The 21,935-nt window shown below is 52.8% G+C and overlaps 9 protein-coding genes across 9 annotated transcripts; 5 read left to right on the top strand and 4 right to left on the bottom strand.

Annotated features, from left to right (window-relative positions):
- Positions 1-568: 568 nt before the first annotated feature.
- On the bottom strand, positions 569-3,922 carry J4E86_001024 (uncharacterized protein; the record flags this gene model as incomplete). The annotated part of the gene is made up of 6 exons (XM_051441596.1): positions 569-982; positions 1,060-1,427; positions 1,499-1,616; positions 1,663-2,424; positions 2,475-2,725; positions 2,773-3,922. 6 exons carry the CDS (start codon positions 3,920-3,922, stop codon positions 569-571), a joined length of 3,063 nt encoding a protein of 1,020 aa, XP_051307767.1.
- Positions 3,923-4,781: 859 nt separating this feature from the next.
- Positions 4,782-5,241, top strand: J4E86_001023 (uncharacterized protein; the record flags this gene model as incomplete). Its single annotated transcript, XM_051441595.1, has 3 exons — positions 4,782-4,931; positions 5,020-5,122; positions 5,171-5,241. The coding sequence occupies 3 exons, from the start codon at positions 4,782-4,784 to the stop codon at positions 5,239-5,241; spliced, it is 324 nt and encodes a 107-aa protein (XP_051307766.1).
- Positions 5,242-5,499: 258 nt separating this feature from the next.
- J4E86_001022 (uncharacterized protein) lies at positions 5,500-8,389 on the bottom strand (the record flags this gene model as incomplete). The annotated part of the gene is made up of 2 exons (XM_051441594.1): positions 5,500-6,102; positions 6,155-8,389. The coding sequence occupies 2 exons, from the start codon at positions 8,387-8,389 to the stop codon at positions 5,500-5,502; spliced, it is 2,838 nt and encodes a 945-aa protein (XP_051307765.1).
- Positions 8,390-8,670: 281 nt separating this feature from the next.
- Positions 8,671-11,284, top strand: SPB1 (AdoMet-dependent rRNA methyltransferase spb1; the record flags this gene model as incomplete). The annotated part of the gene is made up of 3 exons (XM_051441593.1): positions 8,671-8,688; positions 8,738-8,911; positions 8,960-11,284. The coding sequence occupies 3 exons, from the start codon at positions 8,671-8,673 to the stop codon at positions 11,282-11,284; spliced, it is 2,517 nt and encodes an 838-aa protein (XP_051307764.1).
- Positions 11,285-11,602: 318 nt separating this feature from the next.
- On the bottom strand, positions 11,603-13,588 carry J4E86_001020 (uncharacterized protein; the record flags this gene model as incomplete). The annotated part of the gene is made up of 5 exons (XM_051441592.1): positions 11,603-12,292; positions 12,346-12,732; positions 12,780-13,046; positions 13,093-13,330; positions 13,380-13,588. The coding sequence occupies 5 exons, from the start codon at positions 13,586-13,588 to the stop codon at positions 11,603-11,605; spliced, it is 1,791 nt and encodes a 596-aa protein (XP_051307763.1).
- A 1,284-nt stretch (positions 13,589-14,872) lies between these two features.
- J4E86_001019 (uncharacterized protein) lies at positions 14,873-16,034 on the top strand (the record flags this gene model as incomplete). The annotated part of the gene is made up of 2 exons (XM_051441591.1): positions 14,873-15,153; positions 15,215-16,034. The coding sequence occupies 2 exons, from the start codon at positions 14,873-14,875 to the stop codon at positions 16,032-16,034; spliced, it is 1,101 nt and encodes a 366-aa protein (XP_051307762.1).
- A 578-nt stretch (positions 16,035-16,612) lies between these two features.
- Positions 16,613-17,530, top strand: J4E86_001018 (uncharacterized protein; the record flags this gene model as incomplete). The annotated part of the gene is made up of 1 exon (XM_051441590.1): positions 16,613-17,530. The coding sequence occupies one exon, from the start codon at positions 16,613-16,615 to the stop codon at positions 17,528-17,530; it is 918 nt and encodes a 305-aa protein (XP_051307761.1).
- A 366-nt stretch (positions 17,531-17,896) lies between these two features.
- On the top strand, positions 17,897-19,745 carry J4E86_001017 (uncharacterized protein; the record flags this gene model as incomplete). Its single annotated transcript, XM_051441589.1, has 2 exons — positions 17,897-19,085; positions 19,135-19,745. The coding sequence occupies 2 exons, from the start codon at positions 17,897-17,899 to the stop codon at positions 19,743-19,745; spliced, it is 1,800 nt and encodes a 599-aa protein (XP_051307760.1).
- Positions 19,746-20,622: 877 nt separating this feature from the next.
- On the bottom strand, positions 20,623-21,376 carry J4E86_001016 (uncharacterized protein; the record flags this gene model as incomplete). The annotated part of the gene is made up of 2 exons (XM_051441588.1): positions 20,623-20,809; positions 21,168-21,376. 2 exons carry the CDS (start codon positions 21,374-21,376, stop codon positions 20,623-20,625), a joined length of 396 nt encoding a protein of 131 aa, XP_051307759.1.
- Between the last annotated feature and the right edge of the window lie 559 nt (positions 21,377-21,935).

Genomic DNA, 21,935 nt, shown 5'->3' with positions numbered 1-21,935 from the left:
CTCGAATTGCCCTTCTTTTTGACTCATGTAAACCCAAATTACCGAACACATGTGTTGAAGACCTCTCGCAGATATTGCAAAAAGACAGTCGGGCAAACTTCACGCACCTGGACTCCCCAGACGAAGAAACATCGATCATACATTGCAAACCTATCCATTTTGGACACTCAGGCCAAAAACAGACATTGCTTTTAACTACTTGAGCTTTTGGTCGATGAACTCACCAGTTCGCCACCATGAATAGAAAGAAGAAGAAGAGGTTTGAGGACGGGAGAGGAAGTTTATATGCAACCAAGGGTGGCGCTAAGGTAGCGCTAGTCAAACATGATGGTACCGACAAGATGGTATTGAAGAGGGGGGCAGGTGACGTAGCAACCTGACGTTGCAATGGACGTCACTAGCTGATAAGCAGCATACCTACCCAACGTTTGTCTAGTACCGAGGGAATGACATGATGACGAAAGGAAAGAAGGGAAATCCAATCAAACAGTGAAGGGCAGAGGGAAATAGGGCAGGACAGTATGAGACACCCATCACCGACTTACCGTTCCGTCTTATGAGCCAGCGCTCACATCCAAAACATGATCTTGTCGAGAGACTCGTGCCAAGGGTTTCCCGTTTGGTCAGTCTTGTACGCGTAGAACTCGTTCTTGGCGTGTTGCATGACGAAGTCCTTGGTGAAGGCGCGAAGGCTGTCCTCGTCTTGCCCTTCATCCGCAAGCTCCGCGTTAGACTTCGCATTATGCACTGTCGAGTCGAACTGCTGTCCTTGACGGTACAGCAGATCACGATTGTTCTGACGTGCAGTCGAGTGGTTGGTTCTTGCGGTATCGATACTGGCCTGAAGCCCCACGTTATTGGCGGCCCAGGACTCGGGGAGGTAGAGACGTGCTCGGTCGCACAAGCGGTCGGCATAGTAGGTTGGGGCCGCGTAAGAGATACCGCCCGTGGCTCGGCAGTAAGTGTAGCAGAGACTATGAGTCTGTTATGATAACTAGCAAAGGGTAATGGAGTCAGGATTCTAGGCTGTTTCCAGGAATGAAGCGAGCGCGAACTTACCAGCGTCCGAAGCGCGTCGATGGTGGTGCAATTAGGAATCCTTCCGTCCGCGAGCATGAAGTAATGAGTTGGTCTCGCTGTACCCTTGACACCGCTGTGAGACTGGAGATAGAAGTCTCGATAGTATGGCGAGGTGACGACTCGGTCCACATAGGTGCCAGGAAGGCAATTGTTGTTTCCCCATTCAGTGTCCGCATCCTTGTCTGTCATCGGGTAGAAGCGGGTATGGTGGCGTTTCACACCCACCAAAGCCGTAAGTCTCACATCCTTGTCACCGCGCAGTAGGATGGTGTTGGTAGCGGCCTGTGCTTCTCTCCATGCTCGGCGAATAGCTTTCAGCTCGACGTTCACTACCTTCTGGTAGTGTCCTGTTTGAAGGTATAAAGTCAGTAAGCTGAACAATGTATGGGCCACACACAAAACTTGTCAGTGGAAATACCTTCGGACACTCCTTCGCGATAATAGATGATGTTCAGAGGGAAAAGGCCCCCCTTGTCAACTCGCCAGGCCTTGATCCTCTCTTTGACCATTGACATAATGTTCTCTTCGTCAATTATCTTGGTTACTGTCAATAGAATTCGGGAGATGAACGGTGGAACTTACCTCTCGGTCCTTGCTTTGGAGTCGGGCAGATCCCGGGAAACAGCCGCCGTGATTGTCGATAGAACCAACCATACAGGCAATAGAGGGTGTATCTTCGAGTGCTCCAGCTGGGGGATGTACTAGATCTGCACCCAGAACGAGCGTCGTTGTCCCCAAAAAAGATTTGACCTTCGCCACGTAAGAGTTCACACCACCGAACTTGATGTTTATCTTCTGAGCAACGTTGCTCATGTATTTGGAGTTCGAGAATAGCGCCGGCTTTGCTAAACAGAGAGAGCGTAGCCCATACTTGCGATCTGCCAGGTTCTTGAACTCCGAGTAAGCGCTGCGGTCGAAATTCTGAAGCAACAGAACCGCCAGCTCAGCCTCGGATTCTTTAGCTTGCTTCATTCTTAGTTCCATGGAAGAGCCATCGAGTTCACTTTCAGCTTCGCTGGCATTCAAGCGGACTACCCCCTCGGCCTTCGTATTGCATCTTCGGAGCATTTGATCTTGCAACTCCGTCTCGAAACCGGCCACGGGGACTGTCGAACCCAATGAATGAATGACGAAGTATTTCAACGTCTCTACTTTAGGGGTGTAGAAAGCTGTGAAGGGTTTCAGGTTCCAAGCGGACTGCGTGAAGGATGGCAGTTTGTCGTTCGCCTTCTTGTCTTTCTCAGGGCGAAACGTGTTCCATTGGTACTGGACTTCAAGGTAGAGGAGTGTTGTGGCAGGCACCTGTAGCATCGTCGGAAACAAGGACAGTGGGACATCATTACGCTGTACACGAGTTAGCTCCAGAGCGGCCAATGTGGAGAGTTGCTACTCACGAACTGAACCTCCTCATTCTTAGCGTTCGCAAACCCAAGTTGAGAAAGGCCTTCATTTTCGATGAGCCACTGCGATTGACCTGGATCAAGTGCAGCCATCTCGACCATGTTGCGGGTAAATCGATCGGGAACAGGACGTGTGTACAGTTGATAAGGAATGATGCGAAGCATTTCTTGAGCGTAATAGACCGGGTCACCAGCTGATCCCACATTGACAGCCTTTCGACCTGGAACGGCAGACTGACCAAACACTGAGATGACGTTAGCTAACGCACCAGATATACATGAGTCTTCTTACCTGTCATCAGATGATCAACTACCTGAGTAGGAGGATCAAGTTGCCAACCACCTGGTTGGGTTATGTCCCTTATCGGTTGTCCTTGTGCATCTTTGGATACTTTCCGGAAGGACACAGTGTCGACAGCGGGTCCAAGATCCTTGATCTTCTTGATACGAGCACCTGGCCTGTTCAGACGATCCTCAGAATGAGGGAACTCTACATAAACCCGGAGAGTTTTGAGATTGACTTGTCGTTCTAAGTCGTTGCTGAAGGTGCCACGATCCGCAAGAAATTCGCTTACAAGAATCGGACGAAAGAATGCACTAGTCGCAACGTTGAAGTTCATCAGCAGGTTTCCCATACCCGGCTTGACAGCGTAATGGTAGCCTCGAATGATCTCAAGCGACTTCGAACTTCCAAGGTTTGCGCGAGCTTTTCTTACATAGAACTTCTTTCCAGAAAGCCGGACTACGCTTGCGTCAAAGCTCTTCGCAATAAGGATATCAAGGCAGCGCTCCGCGGAAGTATGATCAGTCTTCTCTCGGTCCGGGTTACTCTCACTCTGCTGGATAAGACCAGCAACATCGACCGTCCCAACGAAGCTGAAACGCGCTGGGATGGTAATAGCGCTATTGACTACAAGAGCGCGGTGCCAAGTAGATGAAGCGCCTGCTTCGAGCGTGCTAGGATCCATGTTACTGTGCAGGCTTTTCCAAGATACGATGGTTTTCTGGCCGTCTGTCGCGAAACTGTCCTGGTGGGCGTTGAGGAATGGCCATGTATCGACTGCTTTACGAAACAAGGCCTGGATCTTTTTCCCAGTCGGACCGCCTGCATCGAGATCGAGAATTTCGTACTCGTAGAGTTCCTTGTCGCGCGTCTTCAGCTGGAAATGGTTGGTCAATATCGTTTGCGAGCCGCTATCGAGAGGTTGGGGTTTGGTCCGAATGGGAAATCTTCCGGCGTGTGGTGGTTTCTTCTTGTTGACTGCGTAGGCCAGTGACGCTTGTTTCTTCGCGAAGTCGGCCTCATCCCATGCGCGACCAGGTCCCGTTCTGACTGGATCGTCTGGTACTTGTAAATCGGAAGGAGGGTAGCAGAAGTCGTGAGTTGTGTCGTTGGCCCATACTGTCAGGGCGTCGTGCTTCTCGGCAGCCTGTGTTGCCATTACCGTGGGTATCCGCGACTGGAATGAAGATAGCTGTTCTAAAACTGCCCAGTGGCTCTGGTGTGACTTTTGCATCAGAACTGCAGATCCTTAATATACCTCCAGCTTACCCATTCAGCTTGCTGGTCAGAGGCACACTCGCAAGAATATCTGTACACAAACGGTGATGATTACACGCGCAAGCGGTGTGATGCTCCAAAATCGTTGTTTTATTATGAGAAAGCGACTATACGCAAGGGAAGCTGATCGTGAAGTCAATCAATATGTTGATTGTGCCTTGCGGTTAGACAAGCGAACATGTTTTGGGTTGCTACCAACGAGCAAATGGAGCTGTATGACGACGGACCAGTTTCGAGGAAAAGTCGAGAACATATTGGGGTGCTAGATGAAACCGAATCCAGTTTGCGCATGACCAGATCGCAGTCTCGAGGTCGAAGAACACGCATTCGTTATGTGAAGTCGCGTCGCGATATGTGAGCGCCGAATGCCCGCAGAGAGGTGCGGGCTTGCCCTGGTGAAGGTAGTACATCGTATCTGTAGATGAAATCCATGTTGATGTCTGTCAATTAGAGGATTTATGGTTCCGATTTGAGAAGCTCGGGTGTGGAGGTTTCGTCTCATTCCCGCTGGCCGAGATACGATCAGGAGCTCAAGCGCCATCACGTGCTAGCGCATTTTACGCGACGCGTCAAACCTTCCTTCATCTCCACCTTGCCGTCCAGACCACTCTACACCACAACACGCAGCACCATCTCCGCCTGCCACTCACAATCATCCGGCAGAAGCACAACACATCTATACTACATTAAGCGCCCACAGATTATCTCCGCAGAAAATCTCAAAAAGAAACTAGCTCACAATGGACCACCCCCAAACCCCCCGCATCCTTGCCCCACACCTCTCAAACTTCCAACACCGCATCGTGCGCATGCTAGGCAAAGTCGTACAACTGCGTGGCGAGACAGCAGTTATCGATGCAGGAGGCAATGTTGATGTTATTCTGAACAGGGTAAGCCTCTTCGTCTCTATGTTCATGCCTTACAAGCATCTTGGTGCAAGAGCCAAATGATACATAAAAGCTAACAAAAACGAACTAGGACTCACACCTCGCCGTCGGTCACGCAGTCGAGATCATCGGCAAAGTAGATCAGAATCTACATGTCAAGGTACAAGCTGCTACGGACTTTGGGACGAACATCGGCATGTGCCCTCCCTTGCGGAGTCGAATTTGTGCTAACATAAGAGTAGACTTCAATGCCGCAAATGCTGTTGTAGATGCTACACATCGGTACAAAGAGATCTTCTACGATGACAACTAAGAGGAAGCAATCCGTAGATCTGCAGTCGTGAGTCGCTAGCGAAACGATCACCGTGCGTTCACAAGCGGAAGAAGGTCATGGTCAGATGTGTATATATCTGCAAATCAATCGTATAAATTCAATACGCTATGTGTTCTACGCCCTTTGTATGGTATCTTCCCGCCACGTAAATTGAGCGCCTCGTGAACGCCTACCCAAACCAGATAACGCTCACATATTCATACAGTTACACTAAACATTGCCGTTTCGACCAGGTGCTTAAAGCTTACTTCGCACTCCCTCAAGTCTAAATTTCACATCTTTGAGCTGTTTCCCAGTTGGCTTCCACGCCTCAAACATGCCCAACAACTTCTCCACTTCATCTCCAAGTTCTTTCTTGACGAAGTCTTCTTCTAGCAAACCCCTCATCGCCCACGGTAAGAAGTAAGGGTTCGGGTTTGTTGTGGTGGCAGTCGGCTCGTAGTGATTCACCCGGAGCTTGAACACATCCTCTTTCTTACTATTATTCGCGAGCTTCTCACCAATGATGGGGATGTTGATGCCCTGGAAACTGCCCGCGGTGTTCGGTCGCTCTTTAGTCGTTGTTGGTGTCGGTAGGGATGTTGTTTCGAGGGCGTGTTGGACGGCTAGGGAATAGATGGCAGGGTCTTCGTAGACGCGAGAGTGGCCTTCGCCGCCATATAGTGAGCCTGCAAGGGCGGGTGAGAGTTCGCGGATGAGGCCGTGATCGGGGAGGCCCAGATTGCGTAGCTTAAGCGCGAAGCCAACGAGGTGGGTCAGGAAGTCTGGCGCATGGATGCGGCCATCGACGAAAACCGCGCGGTAGATGTAGGGATGCGATAGCGTTGAGAAAGTTGACGACTGACATGTGTTAGTGAGCACAAAAACTACTTTTCAAGAACGGTCTGCTTACTTCGAGAGAGACCAGCTGGTCGTCGATACTACCAACGTAGAGTATCCGCACACCAAATCGAAGGACTTCGTCTAGAGCTGCGAGATACATCTGGCTAACAAGACTCTTAGGGTTGGAGAACTCAAATAACTCGGCAGCCGTAGGGCCAAAGTATTTCGTCTTGTACTCGATGAATGGACCCATGTTGACACCGGCCATGGCGCATACTCCGATTCTTGTTGCGTTGACACATCCAAACTGTATGAGCTTCGCGACGAGCATCATGGCTACCGGCACACCCTGCGAGTGGCAGGCGACCAAGATGAAGTCCGCTTGCTTCAGGTGATCGATCCAGTTCAGCAAGAGTTTCCACAAAGAGTTAACGCGCTCAGCAATGAAGCCCTCTCCTTCTAATGCTATCTGCTCAATCTCGGGACTGTATCCCCGCGCTTCGGTCCAGTCTTTGATCGCTGCTGCCGCTGCATTCGCGAATCGAATTGATGTACCCGTCGGTTGCCCTAACACCTTTTGGATGATGGGCGCAGGGAAGAAGCCATGTACGCCAATCGCTACAGCCTTTTTGATCTTCGGCGGTGCCGGGTTAATATGTAGGTGAGGGGTCGCAGGCTCGCCTCCGAGGAAGTATCGCCGGATCTGCTTCCAGAAGTTTGGTTGCTGGACCATTTGGTAGGTGGTCCTGAACTCTGGTAGCAGGAGATTCGCCGGTCCTTGCTTGGCCTTCGCTGCCTGCTTGAGCGCTTGCTTAGCAGCATTTCCTGTCTCGGGTTTGGCGTCGGGCTTCGTCTCGGGTTTTGTAGGCTCGAGCACTGGTGAGGCCTTCGTCGGCGTAGCGGGCTTACTTGACGTGGGAGTATCTGCTGGCGTGTCTTTAGCGGGAGGCTTTGTCTTCGGTCGGCCTCGTAACGATGCAAACGATTTCTTGGTCACCGGTTCCTCTTTCGGTGGCTGCTGTGGTTCTTTGGGTGTCTCTGTATCTGTTTTGGGCTGCTCTTGCTCGTTGAACTGTGCTGCTTCTGGGCTTGATTGTGAGGGGGTATCGAACACTGCGACCTCGCCGACATGTTTCTGCGGTCCAGCCTCGCCTTGCTTCTTTTCGTCTTCTGGCTTGCCCCTATACCAAAACGCCCATGCGGAGGTTTTCGAGGTTCCTGTAGTGCTCTTTTGAGGAGTTTCGATGGGCGCATCCGGGGCGATGGGTGCTGTTGTCTCTTGCGGCGCAGTGGGTTCGATCTCGGCAGGTGCTTCGGGGAGAGTCTGCGGTTCGGTATCGGCCTCAGCTGAGTCATTATTCTCAGTGGGAGGCTCGACTGGAGGTGGATTCGCCTGCGCATTCTGTGCACTACTCCACGTCCAAAACCAAGAGCCAGATGCAGCTCTCGCCAGGACTTTGGCAGTTGTAGATGCTATAGCCCTCGACTCTGTATCTGGACGAGGTGCCGCTTCTTTCGGCGTATCCTTCCCATCTGCATCTGCGACCTGATCGGTGTCGGGTTGGATAGTGCCAACATCTAGGCCCTTCGTTTGCGCATCTGGCTCTTCTGAGGGTGTCGGTCCAGGAAGTGGCGTGGTGGAAGCCTCGTCAACGCTTGAGTGTGCCTCGCTTCTGACTTTTGCTGGGTCTGCGTACCCGTCGGGCCGTGACCACCAAGATTTCCATCCCCATGCACTAGCAGCTGCATCCACTTGTGATTTGGGCGGTTCAGGAGGCAATGGCGGTTCGGAAACTTGGGGCGCTGGTGTCTCTTCGACATCTTGTGGCTGTGGCTTTGGCTTTGGGGCTTCGTCGAGGAGACCGTCTGAGGATACGTTCACCTGGGTGATGGAGGCGGGTATGGCATCGCCCTTGCTCGACTTGCGCTTGGTGAGGAACTTCTTGGGCGACTCGTCTCTTGCCTTCTTCGCTTCCTCATCCGGTAGTTCGCCTGTCGCGCCCCCGCTGACTCCGATGCTTTCCTTCGCGGTCTGGACTATGGCAGGCGCTTTCGACCGCCAACTGCCCGTGCCCGAAAGCCACCTCTTGCCTCGCGGTGTCTGTGCCCCGGAGGCGGTCGGTGTTGTGGCGCCAACTGAAGACGTTGACGCTGCTACCGACTGGTCCGAGGGTGCATCTGGCAGGATGTCACTACTGCTGGGAGTAGTGTCGGTCGTACTTGCATCCTGTGGGACTGCTGGGGCCTTGGTGGATGCGTCGGAGGGAGCCTCGGGGTTTGGCTTCGACTTCTTGCGTGGGTTCATTCCGGCAGGGAGGGTGAAGGAGCTGAGAAGGCGATGCGACCGCTGGAGCAAGCATCAGCACGGGCAAGACACGTGAAGTTGGCAGCATACCTTCATCCCGAGGTGGACCAGGCGCGTCGTGCTGAACCAGCAATGACGCATGTGGGCCCATCCCGTGCACTAGTCCCGGATTAGCGTACCCTGATAGCGTGGATTCTGCCACCGCCTAGCGATATTGCCGGGCTTCCCAAATTTTGTAGCGCGAACTTTTGCCCGCCGTACCACGACGCCAAACCGCAGCAATGGCGATCCAAAAGAAGGTGCGCAAGTACAGAATTAATACTGGCGATAGTGACTAATCCCCAAAAGCACGGAAAAGGTCGTCTCGACAAATGGTACAAGCTCGCCAAGGAGAAGGGCTATCGTGCGCGTGCCGCCTTCAAGTTGATCCAGCTGAACAAGAAGTACAACTTCCTCGAGAAGAGCAAAGTCTTGATTGATCTTTGCGCTGCGCCCGGATCATGGTGTCAGGTCGCTTCCGAGGTATGTCGCCATTCTGTACACAATGCGCCTCCATGCTAAAAACCACAGGTTATGCCCGCGCATTCCCTCATCGTCGGTGTCGATCTCGCCCCAATCAAGCCCATCCCGCGATGCATCACCTTCCAGAGCGACATTACCACGGACAAGTGCCGAGCGACTCTGCGCCAACATCTTAAGCATCTCAAGTGCGACACTGTCCTTCACGATGGTGCGCCCAACGTCGGAACTGCCTGGGTGCAGGATGCTTTCACCCAAGCAGAGCTCGTTCTACAATCCATGAAGCTGGCTACAGAGTTCTTGGTCGAAGGAGGAACTTTCGTCACCAAGATCTTCAGATCCAAGGACTACAACTCACTTCTCTGGGTGTTTAACCAGCTATTCACAAAGGTCGAAGCAACCAAGCCCCCGTCCTCCCGAAACGTCTCCGCCGAAATCTTCGTCGTCTGCCGCGGTTACAAAGCCCCGAAACACCTCGATCCCAAGTTCCTCGACGCCCGCAGTGTCTTCGCCGAACTCTCAGACCCTACCCCGAACAACGAAGCCAAGGTTTTCAAGCCTGAAGTCAAGAAGAGAAAGCGTGAGGGTTACGAGGAGGGCGACTGGACACAGTTCAAGGAGGTGCCTGTCTCTGACTTCATCCAAACTACCGATCCCATTGCTATGCTGGGTGGCTTGAACAAGCTCAGCTTCGAACAGAAGCCTAACGGCGACATCGCTGTCGCGACCATCGACAAGCTTCCGGAAACAACAAAAGAGATCAGAGACTGCTGTGCCGATCTAAAGGTTTTGGGTCGGGCTGACTTCAAGCGACTTCTGCGCTGGCGTCTGAGGGTGCGCGAGATTTTCGGTTTCGCGACCAAGAAGACCAAGGCTCAAGAAGAAGCCAAGGCCAAAGAAGCGCAAGAAGGCGATGAAGTCGCCGAGATCGAGTCGATGGACGAGGAGATGCAGATTCAAGAGGAGTTGGAGCGACTGAAGGAGAAAGACTCAAAGTCGAGAAAGAAGCAGCGCCGAGCTGAGAACGAGCGGAAGCAAAAAGAGATCACTCGTCTACAAATGAACATGGCTACACCTTTTGAGATCGGTCTGGAACAGGCCGGACCAACTGGCGAGGACTCCATGTTCGGCCTCAAGGCAGTCGACAAGGCCGGTGCTCTGAACAGGATCGCCAAGGGTAAGATGGCGCAAGTCATTGAACGCGAACAGCCAGAGGAAGAAGAGGAGGAACCGGAGACTGACGACGAAGAGGATCGTCTTGAACGAGACCTTGACAACATGTACGGCGAATACGTTGAGCAGAGATCAGCACGAGACGCCAAGTACAGGGCCAAGCGTGCGAGGAAACAGGACGACGATGGAGAGTGGAATGGTTTCTCTGACGGAGAAAAGGAACAAAGTGACGACGAAGAGCTTGTACAGTCCGAGAGCGATTGGAGCGATGACGAGGAGGAAGGCCCTAAGAACCTAATCACCGACCTCGACAACGAAGAGCAGCCCAAGACCGGTCTCACCAAGCGCGCAGCACGGTTCTTCGACCAGGACATCTTCAAGGGCATCGATGGGCTCGAGGATCTGGAAGAGGAAGACGATGACAGTGGCATCGACGTTGAAGGCGACACCGAGATGAAGGACGAATCTGCCACACCCGCGCCAGCTACTGAGAAGGAACTGAGCATAAGAACGGCTACCAAGGCTGCCTCACCCTCAGCATTCGACGAGGAATCCTCGGATGATGACGACAAGATCGAAGAAGTCAAGCGCGATGAAGATCAATGGGAGCAAGACAGCATGCCCATGAAGAACGGCAGGCCAGACATCGACATCATCACCGCCGAGGCCATGACCCTCGCTCACCAAATGGCCACAGGCCAGAAAACAAAGTACGATCTCCTGGACGAATCCTTCAACCGCTACTCCCTCCGCGACGTTGACGGCCTACCAGACTGGTTCCTCGACGACGAAAACAAGCACTCCAAACTGCAACGGCCCACCACTGCCGCCGCCGCCTCCGCCATCAAGGAGAAACTGCGCGCCTTGAACGCACGACCCATCAAGAAGGTCCGCGAAGCGCAAGCCCGCAAGAAGTTCAAGGCCGCCCAACGCATGGAGAAGCTGAAGAAGAAGTCTGCGCTCCTCGCCGACGAGGAGGGTATGACGGAGAAGGAAAAGGCACAGAGTATTGCACGCTTGATGTCGAGGGCTGCCAAGAAGAAGCCCAAGCAGAAGGTCAGTGTTATTGTGGCTAGGGGTGGTAACAAGGGTATCAAGACTAGGCCCAAAGGTACGAAGGGTAAGTATAAGATGGTGGATGCTAGGTTGAAGAAGGATGTGCGGGGTGAGAAGAGGGCGGCTAAGAGGAATAAGAAGAGGTGAAGTGGTGCGTATGTATGAATTGTTAGGTCTGCATCATAGGGCGCGACTTGGACTTTCTTTTTGATTATAGCAACGAAGAAATGGTATGGACTGATATGTCCTGTCAATATGGTGCTACGTATGGCGTGATGACTGCAGGAAAAGCCACTTCGCCAGGTATGCGATCAGTGCAACACCGCTAAATATCAAAGGCATGCACATTGAATCACGAGGATAAAAGTCTTCGTGGACTGCCTTAGCAGGAAAAGAGTTCATTTCATTTCAGTTCTTTGAGAACTTGACATCCATGCTACCTGTGAAGCTCGAAGATCTGCCTACTCAGGCATCAACGACCTCCTTCATAACAGCCTGATCGCCCTTCTCATCACCCCTACCATGCATTTTCCTCGCCACCTCATCGGTAAGATACTGCTCTACATTCGGCGACAGCACCGCCGCAATAATGAGCAGCACGCCAAACGGAAGTGTGCAGAGATACACCGTGCGGAAAGAAAGTGCATACGCACTCTTGACAGCCTGCCCCGTTGCTGCGATGATCTCAGGTGAGATACCAGGTACAGCACTGAAGTCACCAGCCGTGATACTAGTGAACAGCGCCGGAAGAGACGTTTCGGGAAGACCAGCCGCGAGCGCAGCAGGCATAACCTTTTGTGGTATATACTTTGCAGACTCGGTCGCGAGAATGGAAGAGTACATGCTCGTGGCAATGGCAGAGAGACCTGTTCGGATAGCGCCCATGACACCAGTGACGAGACCGATGTCAGCGGGGTCCCAGAGGTACGCTGTGCTGGATAGAGTGAGGTTCTCGATGTAGCCTGCGGCGATGGTGCCGATGAGGAGCAGGGCGGTTGTGCGTTGTTCTGTTGTTTCGTCCGAGGCGGCGACCGCGGCGACGAAAGCGGTGGTTATGACGGCTGCGACAGTCATTTGGATCTTCATGCGTGGGAGGTAGCGGACTCCGGCGCCTCCGAGGATCTGGCCGAGGAGAAGTCCTCCACCAACGGCGCACTGTGTTTGTTAGAACAAGATTATTAGGATGGTATGATTTTTGGAAGACTTACCGAGAGCCATCCAATCTTGGTGATGTCTGTGGTAAAGAGCGAGGAGACCATCGTAGGCCAGATGATCGAGTTTGCGTAGTAAACAATGGCTGCCAGACTAGCACAGGCGACATTGGCATCGTACTCGATTTTCCTGAACAGACGTAGAGGAATAAGGGGATATTCCAGTCCTGGGGCGTAGGCCTCCCAGAAACAGAAAGCGACCAGAGTGGCAAAGCCAGCGAACAGTGCTCCCAGTACGTGGCCGCTCTTCCATGGGTATGCAGAGCCGCCCCAGTTCATACCAATGAGGAAGACGACGAGACCAGTTGAGAACAAGAAGATACCCATCCAGTCAAGGGTTTTGAGTTGTTTGAGTTTCGATTTGCCGCCAACGTGAAGCATTTCCTGCACTTGTTAGTCGGGTTTGTATTGGCTGGAATGGGGTTCCTTACGTATGTTGGTGGGAAGTAGAAGAAGAAGTATAGAACGATTGCCAGTACGTTGACAATGCATCCGAGAATATAGCACCACCTCCATTGCAGCTCGGTAGTTTGATAGAGTGATCGTGCTACTGGCGGACCAAAGACGGCGAATGGCACTGATGTCGATAGCACGAAAGCGTTCACCGGACCTCTCAGTGAGTTTGGAACGAGTTCGCCAAGGATGATGTGGAACGAAAGTTGGCCGGCTGCGGCAAGACCGTTGATGGAGTTGGTTGCCTAGAACAGTCAGTATCATGCGTAGGCTGTAGTTGCCAGAACATACAATCAGCATATTGATGCTTTGTGCACTTGCTCCGATGATGTTTCCGATGAGGCCGAGTATTGACGAGCAGATGAAGAACCATCTACGACCGAAGATATCCGACAGGCGACCGACAAGTGTGAAACCGATGGCGAATCCAGCTGTCCAGGAAATACCGACCCAGATGATGTCGGGTGACGGTCCGATCGCTGCGTTGATGAGGCTCAATGTGTTTGCGGGAAGAACCCATCCTAGGTAACTGGAAACTTTTAGTACCTTCACGTCCATTGATTAATGCAAGAACCTACCCAGAGATTTGCGCAAGACATGTGGCCACGACAGTGCCGATGAAGTTGATGCTTGTGAAGTATGACTTGCCCAGATCGGCGGTATGGCCTCCAAGGGCTTCTTGAGCGACATGATCGTGGTGAAGGCCATGGCTGCTGGCAGTATGCTGATGAGTGAGGCTCTCGTTGGTGGTAGTGACTTCTTCGCGGTATTGCTTCTCTTCCGCCATGATGAATTGATGTTGGTTCGATGTTGACGGCCTCTGTGGAAGGTTGCGTAAGAAACGCAGAGGCTAGAGTTGTGCAACCACAGTGGGCTCTGGGTTATCTTTATCATGCAACTGGCTCACGAATCATGGGTGTAAATCTGGGGTACCCCAGAATTAGGTGGAGACATGCGTGCCCAGGTGAAGGCAGGTTCCAGATAGCCGGGGACACTGTCATGTCAGCGCCACGTTTTGGAAATACAGAGTAATGATCTACTTTGTCTACATAAGGGCAAGTTCTCGTATATCGACTGGTATTTCGAACGTCTTCATCGGGCCAGAATGTTACGCACAAGCTAGATCCACGTGCTCTGGCGTCAAGCAGCGGAAGCCCCGGAGTCGGGGGTGTTCGGTAGAGGCTGAATGCTGTGGTCTCGAGGAGGCTGATGGGGCAGTACCCGGATGACGGTAACCGGGAGCCCCGTGAACTTGATACCCTGGTGAAGGGAACCTGTGGATCGTGCAGACAGCTAGTTATGAATACTACGGACTGTACGCGATATCGACACTCAGCAGACTTCTGTATGCAGCGACCGGCTAATCTTCACAGTACAAAGATGCGTCACCAATCCGTGGTTGCAGGATGGTCGAACGCTCGAAGGACGATCGTCTAACGTTTCCCGTGCTGCAGTAGTCTGTTCGGTCTTGTTTCGACAGTCGTTAACCGGGTTACGCTGCTGATCTAGCGGGACATGCATGCGGGGTCTGGACTCGTGCGGTCTACTTTCAGCTGCGATAGAGTCTCGAGCCAGATCAAGCCACTCGAACGTCTCAACGTTAGTCCATGGCATAGTCGATGCCAGCAGACTGGATGGTGGAACACCCGTGACGGGAACTCTGACGGCGCATTATGCACATGCACCTCGAAACGGAGCAGCTCGTTGGCGCACTGAGCAAGTCTGGGGTGGGCGACGCGACGAGGATGTAGGTTCGGTGTGACATTCCCCGCATCTGCGTCCCGTGGGGAAATTGGAAGCTCGAAAGCATGCCGCCGAGCCTATGATAGCCCATGGGAGGTGTAGCTTTAATGCAGTTATCTACGAACAAGGGTTTTCCGAAAGTGAACCTAGGATGGTGGGTGACCTGGAGCGGGTACTTGCGCTATAGAAACGTGATTGGGCGTGGTCCGCCGCGGTCTCCACTCAAAACTTTTGGTGATTCACATGTCGCGACTTGAACGCACTCGCGACTTCTCGTGATACTCGCATGCCCGACCGATAGCACCACTTCCGTCTAATATCGCATACCATGGCTTCTGCAGTAGCGCCCTCGCCCGCGCCAAAGGAGGAGCCCGCCGAAACCTCCGCGACCGAAGTCATCAGCCCCGCCGATGCTCTATACGACAAATGCGCCCAACGGCCTGCGGGCCAGATCTTCTTCCAGCGCGACCTCTCAAACATGCAGGTCGCAGACACTGTGGCTCAGCTCATAGTGCTGCTGCAAGAGCTATGCGACCGCCATTTGTTGAAGCTCATGAGCCTCGAGGGCGAAATGTGCTGGAAGCTAAGGTCAAGGGAAGAAGCGGACAAGTAGGTCTAGACTCTCGCGGACATGGCATCTTGGACTCTTCTGACAGACATCCCTTCTCAGACTGCGACGACTCACACCCGACGAACGCCTCCTCTACTCCCACATCGACTCAGTACAAGCCGACGGCATCTGGTCCAAGTCCCTCCGAGCCAAAACAAACGTCACGCAACAGACTCTCACAAAATGTCTCAAGAGCTTGGAGTCGAAGGATTTGGTGCAGTCGGTCATGAGCGTCAAGTTTCCCAACCGGAAGATGTACCTCTTGAAGCACTTGAAGCCATCAGAAGACATTGCAGGTGGCCCATGGCAGTCAGAGGGTGACTTCGATATGGCACTGATTGAAACAATATCGGGCATCGTCGCTCAGCATGTGGAGAATGAAACCTGCATCAAGGTGCCCGGCAATTGGAACGACTATGACAGCACGGGCGACAGGACAGCTGCTATCGCTCAGAAGAAGGCCGAGGTTCTGGGCGCCGTGCGAGATATAGAAGAGGCGCCAGCCGTGAAGCCCTACAACCCCGCTAAAGACCCAAACACATCCAAGCTCGTCCACCGACACAACCCGCAATACCCGACAGCGGCCTCTGTGGCCAACTGGCTCAACTCGAAGGAGGTCCTGCGTGGCAAGACTGTACGGGAAGACGATATGGAGCAACTTTTGGAGATGATGGTTCTCGACGACCGGCTTGAGAAGATTTCCGGTACAAACTACCGGACCGTCTTACGCGCCACCGACACCAAGGTCTACAACGGCTTTGTGGATGCGCCTTGCGGTAATTGCCCTGTTTTCGATCTTTGCGGAAACGAGGGTGAGATTTCAGCAAGGACATGCGTTTACTTTGGTCAATGGCTGGAGACCTCGTCCGAAGAAATTTAGATTGCCCGGAACGCAAAAGGCTATCCATGTCTTCGACGGAAGAGTTCAGTTGTTCAGAGAAAATTATGGAGAATTTTAACATTAGCATAGCGCGGAGTTTGGGGTGTCAGCATTTACATGGACGATCGAAAAGGTATACCCATTATATTTCAACAAATTCCCATCATCCTTCTCCTTTAACGTTCTCTTAAAAGATTGATGTAGTTCCAGTACCGTCGAAGCCCTGGAGTGCCTCGCAACAATGCATGGGGCTTTGAAACTGGTTATTGGAATGCTCTACTAGCCTGCCGTGTAAAGTCCCCGAGATCACCAAAATCGCTCTCGGAGACATACGTGGGCACAGCTGACATCGACTGTGGAGACTTTTCTCTATACGCCCGATCGTATACGCTCACTGACATTGTCTCCGAGCAAGAGGGTTTGCAATGTAGTGCTGCCAGGCGATGCTCAGCCATCGTATATATGAGGGATGCCGGCCCTCATGTTAATCGCATCACACACAGCACACCATATCAGATCCAACTCACATCCCGATATCCAGCTCATCTCAAATGACCCTTCCTACCTCTCGATACACAATGGCAAGTTTCCTCGACGCTGAATCCGCGCACAAGTACAAGAATGCCGAAAAGGCGACTCGTCCTTACGTCAAAACCATCGTCCAACAATCAGGAATAGCTGCCTATCTCGAAACTGGAGCTGAAGCCAATATACTCGATTTCGCATGTGGAACGGGAGTTGTTGCACAGGAAATCTACGATACAGTACCAAAAGAGAAGTGGGAACAGCTGAAAGTGCTGGGCACTGACATTAGTGCTCCGATGTTGGAACATTTGAGAGCGCGAGGAGAGACGCAGGGATGGAAGAAACTGGATACGAAGATTGTGGATGGGAATGTGAGTTATCCGTGTCTGCGGACGCTCCAGCACTGGGTTGATACTAATGCTTTCTTCCAGACAGACATAACCCAAGCTCTCCCCAAGGCATCATACACACATGTATTCGTCTCCTTCGCTATATCCATGCTCCCCGCACAGATACTCACGCATCTTTGCTCACTGTTGCGCCCAGGCGGATACATAGCAGTTGCAACGTGGTCAAGCATGTCATGGGATAGCCTTCTCACTCGCAGCATCGCTCTCACGAACGCGCCACAGCCTTACTCGCCCTCGCGTGAGGAACTGCGAGAAAAGTTCTGCGGACTTTGGGCTGACGAGTCATACTTGGCACAGCAGTTTGAAGCAGAGGGCTTGGGAAGAGTAGGGACTTTTAAGGAGAGGAAAGCTGTGCGCGTTGGGGCGCCAGATGTTTTCGTAGCGACTATGCAGTTTCCGCTGCAATATGTAAGGAGTACATGGTGGCAGGGCGAGCGAGAGGGAATCTTAGAAGATCTGAATGGTGCTATGAAAAGTATCGTACAGAAAGAGGTTGGAGAGGATGGGGAAGTGGAACTGGAGTTTGATGGTGTTGTTGGGTGGGGGTGGAAGAGTGGTTAAGGGTCCATCTAGCTGTGCAGCGCGATGTAGTTTCCATTTATGACATCTTCAAACGAAACCATCTTCTTTACCCTTGAGTATTTAACAAACCCTCCCGGCAGCAAGGATTATGTCAGTGTCGTTCAGCGGTCATGCCTCACTTCCAGATGATGCTATTCCTAGCGTCGAGGCGCACGTCCCCGCAAGTGTTCCACCCCAATGTCGATCAGCCGGCGCGACATCTCGTGGCCTCCCAACAGAGTGACCGACGATAGATTGACTCGACACCCAGCGCCATGTCCCCTTGAGACACCCCCGACACTCCTTTAGTCCGCCTACAACATTCAACTCTCGCATTAGAGCGTCTACCGCATTTCACCCACGAACATGTCCGGCGCTCGTCCACTCCTCTCCGCACGCGCGTCCTCGGACATCAGCGGAGAGCGCGACATAGCAGAAGATGAAGCCCTGCTCACAGGCCGCCCAACAGCACACACGGAGAAGGACGGACCACGATCATGGAAGTTCTGGAGAGAAATAGGTCTATTTGTCTGGGCTGTCATCGCAACCGCGGCCGTCATCGTGCTCGCCGTCATCTTCCAGAAGGCCGGTTCCGACTCCAAGGCTTCACATGCGAACGGGAAGAGGAACCTGATCTTCATGGTGTCTGATGGCATGGGCCCTACCTCGCTGTCGCTCACAAGATCGTTCATGCAGTTCCAGAACGGCGCACCCTGGAGCGAGCAGCTCGTTATCGATCAACACCTTATCGGACAGTCGCGAACACGATCCTCTTCCTCTCTCATTACCGACTCGGCGGCAGGCGCGACTGCGTTCTCGTGTGCGCAGAAGAGCTACAACGGTGCCATCTCCGTAACACCCGACCACGAGCCATGCGGCACAGTGCTAGAAGCGGCTAAGAAGGCAGGATATATGACTGGCCTCGTTGTGACCACGAGGATCACGGATGCGACACCGGCATGCTTCGCCGCCCACGTCAACATGCGATCGGAAGAAGACCGCATCGCAGAACAGATGGTCGGAGACTACCCGCTTGGGCGCGTCGTGGACTTGATGTTTGGAGGTGGCCGATGCCACTTCCTACCCAACTCGACGGTCGACTCAAGCTGCCGCGCCGACAACAAGGACATTGTGGAACTGGCCAAGAAGAAAGGATACAAATACGTCGACGACCGCGCGGGTTTTGACATGTTGAAAACAGGAGCGGGCCTAGATCTGCCCATCTTGGGACTCTATGCCGACACAGATATCCCCTACGAGATTGACCGCCGCAACGAGAACGACATATATCCTAGCCTACACGAGATGGCTGAGGTTGCCATGAAGGCGCTCAGCGATGCGACCAGGGATAGCGACAAGGGCTTCTTCCTCATGATTGAAGGATCAAGAATCGACCATGCAGGCCACCACAACGACCCTGCTGCTCAGGTACACGAGGTGCTCGCATACGACAGGACCTTTACCAGCGTACTGGACTTTATCAAGAACGAGAAGACAGAGACAGTCATGGTCTCCACCTCGGACCACGAGACAGGTGGTCTCGCTGTTGCCCGCCGTACGTTCTCCTGCCTCCCGTATGAATAACCACCACTAACATTCACCAGAACTCCACGCATCCTACCCCGAATACCTCTGGTACCCCTCCCCCCTCGCAAACGCCTCCCACTCCGCCGAGCGCCTCGCCCTCGAATACACAAAGTACCTCCTCGCCGGTCCATCTGACGAGGACAAGGCCAACTTTGTCCGGAGTTCCATCACATCCGGCCTCGGCATCTACGACTACACCGACAAAGAAGTCTCTGATCTCGTTGCCGAGCCCATCACTTCCCTATACCAATACGCAGACATGGTCTCCCGGCGTTCGCAAACCGGCTGGTCGACCCACGGCCACAGCGGCGCGGATGTGAATATTTACTCTTCGGACCCCGAGGCTGCCAAGGCGCTGGTGGGTAACCACGAGAACACCGAGGTTGGGGACTTTTTGAGGGATTATCTGGATGTGGATGTTGAGGCTGTTACTAAGGAGCTTAGGGAGAAGGGTACGGGGTTGACGGTGCTGGATGTAAATGGTACGGAGGTTAGCTGGATGGGTAAGATACCTGAGGAGGGGCAGAGACTGGATGGTCAGACGCATCTCGCGAGCTATGGAGGTGATCATAAAAAGAGAGGTGATGGTGGTGTTATTCACGGTGAGGACTGTGGCTGTGGGCATTGATTTTGAAGTCGTTTGGCATGCTTCGGCGTTTTAGGTGCAGAAGAGATACCGGTTGATATAGACTATTTAGCTCTCAGCGTCAAGTTACAGTTCAATTTCAGCTACATCTATCAGCATCCTAGTTGACAAGCAATTCATGGTCATCATGATCATTGGCAAAAGAGAAGATTCAACTACTTTCCGTATACAAATTCACCCTGGATATCTCCCGCGATGCGGCACCACCAATCAAGCCAAGCACTCGAAAAACCCCTCAGTCTGCCAGCTCCATCTACTACCTCTACTCTCCTTCCTCCTGTCACTACCTGCATCACTCTTCTCTTTTCTCATTTTCCTTCTTTGCGTCATACCAACTCCCATCTCCTCCCTGCCAAGCGTACCTTCCCTCCTCTCACCACCTTCCGCGCCAGCTTGCGTGCCAGACTGCGTTCCTGATCTGATGCTCCTCCTCAGCGAACTCCTCGACCTGATATCCACATCTCTCGGTGGGTACTGCCAATCCGCCATACCGATATCGTCGCCAGCATCCCCTTTCCTTCTTCCCTTCAGCTTTTTCTTCCACTTCCCCATTCTCCCACTCTTAACCCTACGTATTGACCCTTCCCCCACACCGCCCCAAAACCTACAAACCAGTGCACATACATGCCACAGAGCCAGAAACATCGCGCCCGTCGCTGATATGCCACCTGCACTGTGTATACCCCAGTTGACGCGATTGCAGCGGTCCTGGAACGAAAGACCCTTTGGAAAGTGCCATAGTGGGTAGTGGTATTCACCGATACAGAAAGCGAGGCCAGGCTTGATGTTGGTTACGTAGACGTAGATGTGGGAGGCGAGAGTTAGGAACATGATTATGTCCCAGAGGCTGAGAAGGAGGTTATGAGCTAGGGGCTTGTAGGCCGGGTGGAGAAAGGGGTGGTATGTGTGTTGAGCCAAGGATGCCGGAGATGACGATGGTGGGTTGTCCGAGTCGCTGGTCCAGTGTGATGATGTGCCATTGCGAAGTGTAGAGTTTCGACTTGATGGCTGACGTTCGATGTCGTGTGCGGGTCTTTGCGAGCGTTCTTCTTCTTGTTCTCCATCTCTTCCTTCGAGACGTCCTAATTGCTGATTCCACCATGTGGAAAAGCGCTGCCGTAACCTTTTCAGCCATGCTTTTGTAGCTCTTCGCCTCCTCCCCACATCTCTCTCCCTCCGTACCGGATGAAACTGATCCGCATACCATCCAATACACAACGAAGCGTGCAGCGCATCCAGCGGTACCTATCACACGTCAATATCTGCATCTGACACTGACGATCACTCCAGCCTTGCCGATCTCGATCCCGATCCCTATTCCCTTATCGTACCAGACTCTCGCTCCGCGAACTCACAAACAGATAGATAAAGACCCAACTAAAAACTGCCGTTCGTTCAAAGAACAGTCGCATGAGTTGCTTCTTCCATTCTGGCGGTACGCCATAGTCTTCGACCGCCTCAGCAGCAGCCGTATGCGAGATGAGTTGCATGATGAGCAGGATCGCGGTACTGAGAATGAGTACATGGATGACGATGTGGGCTTCGAGGACGCGCGGGTGATGGTCGTTAGGTAGAGAAGCGAGGGAGAACGGCGTGAAAAAGGTCGAGGTCATGGCGATACGGGACAGTTGAGAACTGCTTCGGTCTTTGTTGTAGAGGTGATCTGACGAGACGTTGCGATCTTCTGGGATCGCTCGTGCAGGCGCTTGTTCGTGGCTGCGGCCGAGTGCTGGGGATGGAGTGATCTGGAGATGCTGCGGCAGGAGCAACCATGCCAGCTAGCTGCTAAGCACCAACGGCGACGTCGCTCCTGCTGTGAGTGGCAATCGCCTGCTCGCGATACCATGCCAGCTCAGATTTGAGCTAGTGGCAGGGCAGGAAGCAGCGAAGAAGGCAGGTGGGACTAGTAAGAACACCTCGAACGCTATCTCCTTGTCTACGATGTAGTGTAGACAAGTATATGGTAGTAGAATCGTGTAAGGGTAAGAGCCTAGAGACTAATTTTGTTGATATATGCCTACCAGGCAAAACCTACCTGGAAGGTATACACAACCCTAGACATAATACGTGTGCAGCTCTGAGGTTCCTTTGCATCGCATCAAGGCGAGACCGAACTAGTTATAACCTTTCCGATATGTGCCTCAGAGGCGGATCGTGACCTGGAAGTAGACA

Source organism: Alternaria arbusti, assembly GCF_024043155.1.
Source record: "Alternaria arbusti strain BMP 1465 chromosome Unknown scaffold_1, whole genome shotgun sequence".
NCBI classification, from domain to species: domain Eukaryota; kingdom Fungi; phylum Ascomycota; class Dothideomycetes; order Pleosporales; family Pleosporaceae; genus Alternaria; species Alternaria arbusti.
The sequence above is the reverse complement of the archived record's forward strand: the minus strand, read 5'-3'. Positions and strand labels throughout refer to the sequence as shown.